The 13,066-nt window shown below is 41.2% G+C and overlaps 1 protein-coding gene and 1 non-coding gene across 2 annotated transcripts in view; one reads left to right on the top strand and one right to left on the bottom strand.

Annotated features, from left to right (window-relative positions):
* The window catches only part of DNER (delta/notch like EGF repeat containing), a 390,856-nt gene that overhangs the window by 33,823 nt on the left and 343,967 nt on the right, over positions 1-13,066 (bottom strand). The window contains exon 10 of the mRNA XM_070379858.1: positions 6,264-6,377. Coding sequence (XP_070235959.1) covers positions 6,264-6,377 — 114 coding nt within the window. The remainder of the gene's footprint in view (positions 1-6,263; positions 6,378-13,066) is intronic.
* Positions 1,795-1,903, top strand: LOC138984932 (U6 spliceosomal RNA). The gene has a single exon (XR_011462183.1). It is a non-coding gene; the product is annotated as a U6 spliceosomal RNA (small nuclear RNA).

The following is a 13,066-nucleotide window of genomic DNA, read 5'->3' as shown; positions in this document are numbered from 1 at the left end:
TAAAATAAATATCCATAACATCACACTGATACAAACAAATGTGGCAAAACAGACAAATCTCTCCTACAGAAGAATTTCACATAGTTTATGTAGCAACTTTTCCTCCAAAGAGATGGGTATAACTCCCCATTCCTTCAGTGTGGTCCTTTCAAAGAGTAAAATATGCAAAGAGGGGGAAACAAAAACATTACCGGGGAAAAACTCGATAAACACTATCTAAGTGATCAAGGTCAATGTCAGTGGTCAGGAATCATAGTATGTAGCCTTGATATGTGGGATGTGATTAGAAAGTCAGCAAAGGACATGCAGGGATACTTGGCCAAAGAGTAAGTGTAGATGTAAAATAATCACACGAAAAGGTGTCCAACATCATTTATCATTCGTGTTTGCATCAGTCACTCAGTTTGCAATCCCACAGACTGTGGCCCGCCAGGATCCTCTGTCCATGGGAGAGTTCAGGAAAGAATAGTGGAGTGGGATGCCATTTTCCTACTCCAGGGGATCTTCCTGACCCAGGGATCAAACCCATTTCCTGTGTCTCCTGCACTGTAGGCAGATTCTTTATCTGCTGAGCCATCAGGGAAGCCCATCTTTATCATTAGGGAAGTTCAAATTAAAACCACAAAACATCACTAAACACATACCAAAATGGCTAAAATAAAAAAATGAAGACAATATTAAATGCTGGCAAGGAGAGAGATAAACTGGATTATTATGCATGGTTAATGGGAAGTAAAAAATGGTTAAGCCACTCTGGAAATATTCTGACATCTTTTTTTTTTTGAAAAGTCCACATCAAGTACTTAATGACCCAGCACTTGAATTCCTTGGCAAATGTTACAGAAAAAAATGAAAACTTATATTCACACACAAAAAACTGTAAATGAAGATTTACAGCAGCTTTCTTTGTAATAGCTCAAAATTGGAAAGAACCCAGATTTCTTTCAACAGGTGAATAACTAAACAAACTATGGAGTATTCATACCATAGAAGGCAGATCAGCAATAAAAAGGAAGACACTTGATACACGCAGTGATCTGGATGAATTGCCAGAGAATTATGCTGAGTGAAAAAAACTTGAAAGGTTACATGCTATATGATTCCATGTATAAAATATTTTTGAAATACCAAAGTTATAAAGATGCGGAACAGATTAGCACTTTCCAGGGATTAAGGAAATTTTCCTGTAGTGGACAAGAAATGGGCGTGGCTATCGAAGGACAGCATAAGGAATCCTTGTGATGGAAATGGTCTGGAACTTGACTGTGTGAATGTCAGTAATCAGGGAAAGACACTGTACTGTAGTTCTATAGCATGTTGTCACTGAGGGTAAACTGCACACTGGATCCCTCTCTATTATTTACTGAAACTGTTCACGAAGTCTGAAATTTCAATTATCTCAAAATAAAAACTTTGATTTTGAAAAAACAGCCAAAGGGATAAAAAAAGACATACAGATAGTCAATCATTTCCTTAAAAAAAATGTGCTAATGAATTCCGTTAGTTAAGTTGCTAGGATAACTTCGTACTCATATGGGGAAAAAATAAACTTCCATCCTTAAGTCACACCATACACACAAAAAATTAACTCGAGACCTAAACCTAAAAGCAAAATCTATTTTTAAAAATTCTAGAAGAAAACATTGGGCAAAATGTCATCATCATAAGGTAGGTAAAGAAAGAATAAACCAAAAGAGAAAAAAATTGATGAATTAGAGATTACCAAAAAAAAAAAGCACTTGCTCCCCACACACACACACACACACACACACAAACATTAAAAATGTATGGAAGGTACTCACTTTGGCAGCACATATAGTAAAAAATTAGACCGATACAGAGAAAATTAGCATGGCTCCTGAGCAAGGATGACATGCAAATTCATAAAGTGTTTCATATTTTTGCTGTATGGCTCAGGAAACTCAAACAGGGGCTCTGTATCAACCTAGAGGGTTGGGATGGGGAGGGAGATGGGAGGGAGGTTCAAAAGGGAGGAGATATATGTATACCTATGGCTGATTCATGTTGAGGTTTGACAGAAAACAGCAAAATTCTGTAAAGCAATTATCCTTCAACAAAAATAAATTAATTTAAAAAAAGAATATATGGTTGGATGTACTGCTGGGAAAAAAATAAAGAATGAATGGACAAGCCAAATGTTTATCTGACAAAGGATTTGTATCTAGAATATGCAAATTACCCTAACAACTCAATGATATGACAAAAATTCAATTTTTAAAAACTGGGCAAAAAATTGAAAAGACCTTTCCCAAGGGAAGACATATGAAAGTAAAAAAGTGAAAGTAGTTTCTCAGTTGTGTCCGACTCTTTGTGACCCCATGGATTGTAGCCCGCCAGGCTCCTCTGTCCATGGGATTCTCCAGGCAAGAATACTGGAGTGGGAGAATTCCTTCTCCAGGGGATCTTCCCAACCCAGGTATTGAATCCATGTCTCCTGAACTGCAGGCAGATTCTTTACCATCTGAGCCACCAGGGAAGCCCAAAGACATCTGAAGGATCAGTAATTACATGAAAGATGCTCAACATCAAAGAAAGTCAAATTAAAATCTCAATGAGAATAAAGCACTGATGACATTTGCCTGTGAAAATGAGCTGGAACTTACAGAATGTTCTCCTGTGAACTGAAAGACAAATACTGAAAGGTAGCTGAAAAATGTTGAAGAATGACTACGGCTGAGTAAAAACAGGCATTTGTTATTTTCAAAGACCAGTTAGAGTGATGTTCGAGCCTGCTTCAATTGGAAGAGTCCTCCTGCTTGCTGCGATCACAGTAAGAATGATAAGAAAGGCCTGCTGCTGCTGCTGCTAAGTCGCTTCAGTCGTGTCCAACTCTGTGCGACCCCATAGACGGCCTCCCACCAGGCTCCCCCGTCCCTGGGATTCTCCAGGCAAGAACCCTGGAGTGGGTTGCCATTTCCTTCTCCAATGCATGAAAGTGAAAAGGGAAAGAGAAGTTGCTTAGTCGTGTCCGACTCTTAGCAACCTCATGGACTGCAGCCTACCAGGCTTCTCCATCCATGGGATTTTCCAGGCAAGAGTATTGGAGTGGGGTGCCATTGCCTTCTCCAAAGGCCTAGGGGTGGAATTTTCACCTAGAACATGAGTTGGACAAGATATAGCAACTAAACAACAACCAAAAGGTGTATGGCCAGTGGGGGAGGCAGAGGGGATTGAGAGGCGGGAGACACACAGGGAGAACATTACTGAGAAGAAGAGCATGCACTGCTGTTCGGGAATCAAGCAGGCAAAGAGGGCCCAGGACAAGCCTGGGAAGACTGGATGCAGCCAAACCTCCCAGGTCTTGATGATCCAGTTAAAAGTCTTAAAGACAATGATATGCCAGTAGGTGATTTTAAGTAGGGAGAGACAAGATTAGATTCTCATTTAAAAGGTCTCTTCAGAGCTCCCCTGCTGGCTCAGTGGAAAAACAATCCACCTGCCAACACAGGAGATGCAGGTTTGATCCCTGGGTTGGGAAGAATCCCTGGAGAAGGAAATGGCAATTCACTCCAGTATTCTTGCCTGAAAAAAAAATCCCATGGACAGAGGAGCCTGGCAGGCTACACTCCATGGGATCACAAAGACTTGGACACTACTTAGTGACTAACATTTTCACTTTCAAGGAAATAAAAGCTTCTTTGCACTCAGGATAGAAGTAAATATTGGTAGAAGGTTTCTTCCTGGAGAGCAATATGGAAATAAGTATGTATTCTCCTGGATCCTGGGATTCCATTCCTAGGAAATTAGCTCAAAGAAATAATCATACAAGTTCACAAAGACATGCATGCAAGAATATTCACTGTAATATTGTTTACAATAGGAAAAAGTTCCATCTCTCCAAAAGCTGAATTGAGCATGGGTTAAAAAAAGAATCCTGACATATCATGGAATTGATGACAGGACAGCCAATAAAAATGATAAACAGAAGCATATTCCTTAATGTGAAAGTGCCATTTATGAAATACACATATCTTTAAGTGAAAAATAGTATGAACAGTATGATTTCTTTTATGTTCAAATATATGCATTTACGGGCTTCCTCGGTGGCTCTGCAGTAAAAAAAAAAAAAAAAATCTGCCTGCAATGTAGGAACTGCAGGAGATGTGGGTTTGATCCCTGGGTCAGGAAGATTCCCTGGAGGAGGGTGTGGCAACCCACTCCAGTATTCTTGCCTGGAGAATCTCATGGACAGAGGATCCTGGTGGGCCACAGTCGACAGGGTCGAAAAGAGTTGGATATGACTGAAGCAACTTAGCAGGCATGAACATATGCATTTACACTACACACTGTATCTTAAACACAAACAGACCTTCAGGAAAACCCCTGGATAAGTGTAACAAAATGTTAACAACAGCTGTCTCCTAGTAGCACAGTTTTAAGTGGTTTTTTTTTTTTTTTCTCTATGGCACTATATTTTCTCATTTTTCTTCCAAGCTTTTTATTATTTGTGGGATATAAATGTCTAGGGGGAAAAATGGAGTGCTTCCCCAATATTATCTTTGCATTTATTGATGAGAACAAATGTCCTTGCGTGTTTATAAACTGGTCAGAAACAAAACCACCTGCAGATAATTTTCTGAGTAAGCCCGCTTCTCAGTCCCAGGAAAAGCCAAAAGGAAAACAAAGGATGTGACACAGATAAACAGAAGGAAGATCAGGGTCGCTCCTCCTGATCTTGACTGTTGGCATCTTCCCCAGAAGCACGAATGAGGCTCCCCAGGGATGGACTGGGGGTCCAGGTTCTGTGGAATTCTTCAGGGTTGGGGAGGTGGCCTCTGTGGCTTAGCAGGGAGAAGTGAGCATGCAATGCACTCTCCAGCCAATGATAACGTATTTCCAGAAACTTTAGTGCCCACCTTCTTCTGTCAGCACCCTGTATATTAACATTTCCCAACCTGCAAGCCAGAGTGACCCTGACGCTATTGTTGGCTGAGCAAGTGCTCAAAACAGAGACCTGACCTACGCTCTACATCTCCACACTCCTGTGCTCAGTTAACAAAGCAAAAGATGGAATCTCCACTACCCAAGTGGTTCCTAATTTCTTTTGAGAATCTGATGAAAATTTAAGAACTTCCCCCTCAGTATTTACACATGCATATGACACTTCACATCTGTTTGGGGTGTTCACAACCCGCTGAGATCTTTGAGGGGTAACTTCAAAGGAGCCCTTGTTAGGCTCATTCCCCTTGCCCACAGTGACTCTTCCCACTCAGAGCCCAGGGGCCTCCGAGGCTCCTCTTGAACCCAGCCCTGTCCTCCCGACCTGTTCTTCCATCAGATATTTTCTCCCCCATCCACTCCCTCTGCCCACACCTCTCCTGTCCTCACCTTCACTACTAATCCAAGGTCTCCCTCTCATCGCCCCCACCATCTCTCCATTATGCAAAATCCAGATGTTAATACACAATATTTGCCTTTCTCTTTCTGACTTACTTCACTCTGTATAAGAGGCTCTAGGTTCATCCACTTCACTAGAACTGACTCAAATGCGTAGGGCAGTAAAGGGGATGCAGACATAAAGAGCAGACTTTTGGACTCAGAGGGTGAAGGAAAAGCTGGGATGATTTCAGAGAATAGCACTGAAACATATACCTTACCATATGCAAAACAGATAACCAGTGGGAGTTTGATGTTCGATACAGGGCACCCAAAGCCGGTGCTCTGTGACAAGCTGGAGGAATGGGGTGGGGAGGGAGGTGCAAGGGGGATTCAGGATGGAGGGGACACATGTATGCCTGTGGCCGATTCATACTGATTGAGTCATATTGATGTATGGCAAAAACCATCACAAGGTAGTAATTATCCCTCAATTAAAATAAATAAGTAAATCCAGACACTGCCGTTATCTTTCAATAGAAATAAACCTGGTGGTGAAATGCAGTTTCTGCAGAAGACACATTTGACCCTTCCATTCTCCTTCTCGCCTCCATTAGCACTGACACTTTATCAGGTGTGAGTGTAATGGCTCATGTCTCACGTTTCAAAGCTACAGGTCAGAAAACGTACATAGCAAGGGCAGTCTCAGCAAGTCTTCGAACCAAATGCTGATCTGAGAGCCTCACTTAATGACAACACGGTAAATTGCTTTAAAACTGGTCTCCGTCCAAGCGATCCCTGCTTACCTTCTGCAGTGCAATTCATATTTTGCAATAATGTATGCATAGAGGTTTCTGGGTTTTTTTCACAGCTGCAATCTCAGGGATTTTGCAGTAATTCGAAAACTCAGTTTCTGGGTCACTTGCCTGTAAATCCTGGTGTGCAGACACACGTGCCATTGAGACCTTCGCTGTCACAGGTGCCTCCGTTCAGACAGCTGACATTAGCGCATGGGTCCTTGTAGGATTCGCAGTGGATTCCTGCAGAGACACAGATGCAAAAAGGGTAACTTGCTAAGGTCTCCAGCTCCCATGGCCTTGGAAAGGAAAGTGTTTGAATAGATTTGAACAGTGTGAACGCTGATTCCCAGAGGGGTGCGTGTGTGTGTGCATGAACACGCATGTGTGCACACATGTATATGTATTCATGTGCCCACCCTTGACTTTTGCTGTTGTTTAGTTGCTCAAGTCATGTCCGACTCTTTGCGTCTCTGTGGACTATAGCCCACCAGGCTCCTCTGTCCATGGAGCGCTCCAGGCAAGAATACTGGAGTGAATTGCCATTTCCTTCTCCAGGGGATCTTCCCAACCTAGGAATCGAACCCACATCTCCAGCTTTGGCAGGCAAATTCTTTACCATTGAGGCACCAGGGAAGCCCACCCTTGACTTTAAGTTGTAAAAACACACCTTACTAGAAAGTATCAAATTCAGTACCTGATCATAAGTCCCACCATAAAGTTTTCTCTGTATTTTCTCTGACCCCACACCCCAAAGTCTGGGCAACAGAAAGTTAAAACATTGAAAGATTAAATTTATCAGTGACACATGGTTTCTAAGTCTCCAAAAGAAACAGAACGTAGCCAGACAGTCTACAAAAAAATGTCAATATAACTGATAAACAGTATCCTGAAGGTAAAGATTTGGAGTCAGATATTTAAACGAGCTCCAGTTGTAGTTTTGGAAAACTGCAGGGGAGAGGAGGTCCTTAGACTTCATCCCCAAAGATCAAACCAGTTCACCACAGATGAAAGGCAACATGTTGCACACATACTGTGTTCCAGACCCTTCTGCTGTGCTTTATGTATAAGGTGATCCTCGAGTCAACACTAGGAGACAAATATCCAAATGCAAGGTCACCAAGCTGGCAGAGAGGGACCCAAAGATGATGGTCACTTGAATGTGATCCTGTGCTCACTGAACAGTTCATGAGATGGAGCTCTGACTGCCATGGAAACATACAGAGTCTATGGAACTCTGCACCCATTCAACAACAAACAAAAGAGGCACTGAAAAACAGTCTTTATAACAAAAACAGTTTCCCTTGGCGTTAAAAAGTAGTCTATGTGTATATGTATGTACGCAAAGGCTTGAAGCTGAACTGAGAGAAAAATGAATTTCTTTGAATGTCACTTTGTATATCTCTACATTGTTAGAATTTTTCACAATGACTATATGGCATTTTCATCATTTTATTTTTTAAAAGAACTTTAAAAATCCAATGCTCTTTGAAAGGTAGAATTTCTGGTATTTCACTGGAAGGTCAGATGGATGAATAGACTAATCTCTCTCTTTGTTCCCCTCCCCTTTGGAGAGGAAGATAAATTATATTCTGGGTAAGAAACTATATAATGAAACTTATCCTTTCTGACAGTCTCAAGAAAACATAAGCATAAATCAAATAATAAAAGGATATTTATTTAATTTCCACTTCCTTACTTTACTCATATTGTACAAAAGACTGCCACACCCAGTGACTCATTTTGACACTGAAATTATTCTTGCTGGGACTTTTTTCTCTCCTTTCTGTTCTAATTTTCAATGTCTTAAGAAGCAAGGTTCAGGAAATGGGATGTTGGGGGGCGTGTGGAATGCAAGAGAAAAAGAAAACAGAATTCCCTGTCTGTAGTCACACTAATGATTTATTGGAGCATGGTAAAGGGAAGAGGAACTAAAGAGCCTCTTGATGGAGGTGGAAGAGGAGAGGGAAAAGCCTTAAAACTCAACATTCAGAAAATTAAGATCATGGCATTCAGTCCTGTCATTTCATGGCAAATAGATGGGGGAAAGAATGGACACAGTGACAGACTTTATTTTCTTGGGCTCCAAAATCACTGCAGACAGTGACTGCAGCCATGAAATTAAAAGGTGCTTGTTTCTTGGGGAAAAAAAGCTGTGACAAACTTAGACAGCATATTAAAAAGCAGAGACATCACTTAACTGACAAAGATCTGTATAGTCAAAGCTATGGTTTTTCCAGTAGTCATGTACTGATATGAGAGCTGAACCATAAAGAAGGCTGAGCACCAAAGAATTGATGCTTTTGAACTATGGTGTAGGAGAAGACTCTTGAGAGTCCCTTGGACTGCAAGGAGATCAAACCAGTCAATCCTAAAGGAAATCAATCCTGAATATTCCTTGGAAGGACTGATGCTGAAGCTAAAGCTCCAATCCTTTGGCCACCTGATGTGAAGAGCCAACTCATTATAAAAGACTCTGAAGCTGGGAAAGATTGAGGGCAGGAGGAGAAGTGGGCGACAGAGGATAAGATGGTTGGATGGCATCAGTGACTCAATGACATGAGTTTTGGCAAACTCTAGGAGATGGTGAAGGACAGGGAAGCCTGGTGTGCTGCAGTCACAAAGAGTCAGACACATCTTAGACACTGAGCAATGAACAAAGCATTTTAGAATGGATGAGTTTTCATTTCTTTTTATCCTTTGCCATCATATCCAACTTGTGAACAATATTTTACCACATATTTTTCCAAAGTGCCTTTCATATCTTTGCCTGACTTTTCTCCCTGCAACCACCACCCTAAGCCCACTGCCTCATGCCTGGTGGGAAGCACTCCCAGCCCCCAAGTATCTCCTAGCTCCCTCTCTGCCTCCAAAGACTGGATGGCACCTCCCTGACTCATCCTTAACAAACCCACGACTCACAGTAAATATTCAAGGTCAAACTAATTTAAAGATTGGACTACCCTGGCAGTTGAGTAGTTAGGAGTCTGCCTGCCAATGCAGGGGACATGGGCTCAATCCCTGGTCCAGGAAGATTCCACATGCCTCAGGGCAACTAAGCCCTCGTGCCACAACTACTGAGCCTGCGCACTTAGAGCCTGTGTTCCACAAGAGAAGCCATTGCAATGGGAAACCTGCATACCTCAACAAAGAGCAGCCCCTGTTTGCTGTAGGCAGAGAAAAGCCCATGGGCAGTAATGAAGACCCAGCGCAGCCAAATAATTAATTAATTTAAAAAACTAATTTAGAGATTAAAGTATAAAACTGGTAATTGCTCGTTGCTTGAGTGTGTACAGTCTCTTCACCCAGGAGTCTCTATTTTCATCTTTCCAGTGATACCCAAGTAGCACAGGCTGAACTGAAACAGTAAAATGCAAAAGAGCATTTTCTGCTTCCAAGTGTTATGAAAAACAAGAATTCACATATTTGCAAGTTCAGGAAGCCTGATGTGCTGCAGTTCATGGGGTTGCAAATAGTTAGACATGACTTAGCGACTGAACAAGAAGAAGTTCCTAGGAGGCTGATCACTGGGAACCAGGTGACAAACGAGGCTTTCCATTATAACAGGAAATACAGCCACACCAAAGTTCAGAAGTGTTCTGAAATCTAAGAGCAAAAGTATCCGTTAGACCTAAAGTAAGAGCAATCAAGGTCATGTTTTTCTGGATTTTTAGTAATACCTTTGCCAACCTAATCTTAAAATATTCATATAACTAATACATTAACACACAAATTACCACATTCCTCAAATAAGGCCGAAAAGCATGTTCTAGGCTGAGTGTTTAAGCATCTCAGCTTTAAAAGCCTTCAGTAAGGTACATTTGATGAAAACACTCAAGATAATAAGCAACTTCAATCTTTTGCGTGTTTGGGCAATGATTTTATCCTTTGTTATTTCTCTTTTTCAAAAGATAAGATATTCAGTCACTTGAGGTTCATTGAGAGTTTTCTGGCAGCAAGATGGGACAAAAACTAATCTTCACAGCAAGAGGATAACTTCGAAGCAAGACGGTCTCAAACGTCCCCAGAGAGCACTTTGCTGACTCATGTTTCTATACGCTGAGCCTCGCTAAGCCCTTTGCAAGAAACACGTGCCATGCTGTTCAGTTTGTTGGTCAGAACTGAACCACTATGAGCTAGAAATCTTAAATGCAGAGAAGAGAAAGTCATGAACACCACTGAGATGACCAGATACATCCCCTTCAACTCTGCTCTTCAGGGTCCCTGGTTTCCCCTCATCTGCACTCCCAGAGCCCCCATTCCCTTGCACAACACTAAATGTCAGGCATCCTGTGTCCTCTGACCATGACGCTTTCCTTCGCCCTCCCTCCTGAAGTTGACTCTCCCAAGGCAGGACTTTGTTCTTCTGCCACATTGAGGGCGTGTGGAGATCCCATGATTCCAGAGTTCACAGTGTTAAATCACCACTTACGTGTTTTGCTGTCTGATTCCCCCATGTATCTCTGAGGGCCTTTAGAGCAGAGGCTGTATCAGACCACGGGGAAGAAATGATGGCTATACCACCAGCATCCTGTCCTTCCAGGAGGGGCGACAGTCTGTGTACTTTGGCCGATACACAGGTAGGGTTGCCAGAGGAGTGAGACACTATTCCAAATCTGCCTGTTCTGTCAGGGAAAGCCAGGTCCACACTTCAGACTAAGTCTGCAGAATGACGCACGCATCACCCACTGGCAAGGGACGCAGCACGCACTATTACGCAACTTATGTTTAGTCTCAAGCGAAAATAAACTGTAAATCAGTCAAAACTAATGAAAAATCATACTTTTTATATTAAGGCATAGAGCAGCAATGTTTCAGAAGAGATCTTTATTTCAACAGGGCTCTTTCTGGCAGCTAATTTTAGAATTAAAATGAGCAAAAATTCAAAGAGTCGTACTCCAATTATAAACCTCTGTTGTCATCACAATTTTCGGCCGTGATTGATATTTTCACAACTGAAAAATTTTTATTTTATCTCCAAGAAAATTAAGTCAGGTAAAGAAAATTAGCTTGAAGTGTTCTTTGAACTTCCTATTCATTTGAAGACATCATCTTACTTTATTCAAACTGCTTTCCGCCAAGAAAACTTTTCCAGGGTTTCAACCTCACAGAGCTCAACCTTTTCTAATCTGTTTTAGAAATTACAACTGACACCTCAACCTTCTCCTCCTTATTTCTTGTGTGTGCCATTCTCAGTCTGCTCTTCTGGTTAAACAATAAGCTGATAAAGGAAGAAACCCAGAGTTATCCATTTTTTTATCAATCACAGTACTTGAGAATGGCTAGGTATACAATCCAGAAATTCTTGTCCACTGGTTACACAGAGGAAATAATTCTAGCCAACAAAGAGTTTTCATCTTTTCAATTATACATTTTTCCGGACTTTAAAAATCAACAACTAGGTGCGATGTGATCAAACTCACAACCCAATACACTTATTTCTGAGACTCTATCCCTCCAAAAAAAAAATCCAGAAAATATGAAAATTATATGAATAAATATGTTCATTCCAGAATTATTATAGTAGCCTCACATCAGATGTGTCAGGGAATATATCGCCATTTAAAATAAAGCTAGTGCATTACTGACACTATGTATAAAATGGATAACTAGAGAAAACCCACGGCTTAACACAGGGAACCCTACTTAATGAACTGCGGTGACCTAAGTGGGAAGGACATCCAAAAGGGAGGGGGGACAGATGTATATGATGGCTGATTCACTCTGTGTACAGTACTAACACACACTATAAAGCAACAATACTCCAATAAAAATTAATTTAAAAATCAAGTAAAACTAGTAAAACTTGCTAACAATTTCTAAATCAAACACAAATAACAGTATTCATTTTCATAAATTATTTTCATTATTCATAATCATATTTTCATTCTTTAAAATTGGAGTACTTTCTATCACCAAAAATTCCAAGTGTGTATAGTTTTGACCATTAAATTTGTTCTGCTACAAATAATAATTCAGCATAATGTGGGTCTGTAACTTGATGTTTTGGCAACATAAGTTTGATGAATGCTAACCAAAGTCCCATGGTGAATTCGCTGTGAACTAGTTTTAAAGAAGTATCAGCTTTTCAGTATATCTGAAGAGAGATCACTCTGAGTCCCTCCGTGTATTTTGTTTCTATGGGCAAAAAGCTCAAGCTGCTTTGGTTTATTTTACTAGTGTGTTAAGCAGTAGTTTCCATTCAAGTACAGATAGCTATGGAGTGTTTACTTTGAGTAAGCCGCCGTACCAAGAGCAGATGGTAAGTTAAAAAAAGAAGAAGAAAAGAAAAAAAAGAGGGACCTCCCTGGTGGTCCAGTGGTTAAGAGTCTGCTCTTCTTCATGAGTTCAATACTGGGTCAGGGAAGTTCCACATGCCACACAGTACAGCAAAAAAAAAAATACATTAATTAACAACAACCGAAAAAAAGCCTGTGTAGTCACTGCCATTCAGGAGATTATAATTAAGTGTCCATGAAAGGAAAGTCTGGAGCCAGAAAGAACTGACTACAAGGCGGATCCTAACTGTCATACCAAATATCAAGAAAATGCTTGGAAAGTTTAGGAAGGAGAAATCATGCCCTTTCGGAGATCAATATTTCAGTTAGTGGATACAGTCGCGGGACTGAATGATGGCAAAGGGCCAAGAAGTGAAGCCTGCAAACAACCTGCATCCGTGGTGTTCAGGGGACAAGGATTCTTTTCAAAAGACCCGAGGGAAGACTATGGTTGGGGGTGGGATGGGGAGAGGAACGGGGCTGTGGAGGCTAAAGCAGGTGAGTTTCATGAGGAAACCTGTGATCATAGGGTGATGGGGCAGGAATGTGGAGTTGGAAGCTTTGGGATTTCAGTCTTTAATTAGGTCACTGGACAGCAAGGAGATCAAACCAGTCAATCCTAAAGGAAATCAACCCTGCTTATTCACTGGAAGG

Source organism: Bos mutus, chromosome 2, assembly GCF_027580195.1.
Source record: "Bos mutus isolate GX-2022 chromosome 2, NWIPB_WYAK_1.1, whole genome shotgun sequence".
Lineage (NCBI taxonomy): Eukaryota > Metazoa > Chordata > Mammalia > Artiodactyla > Bovidae > Bos > Bos mutus.
The sequence above is the reverse complement of the archived record's forward strand: the minus strand, read 5'-3'. Positions and strand labels throughout refer to the sequence as shown.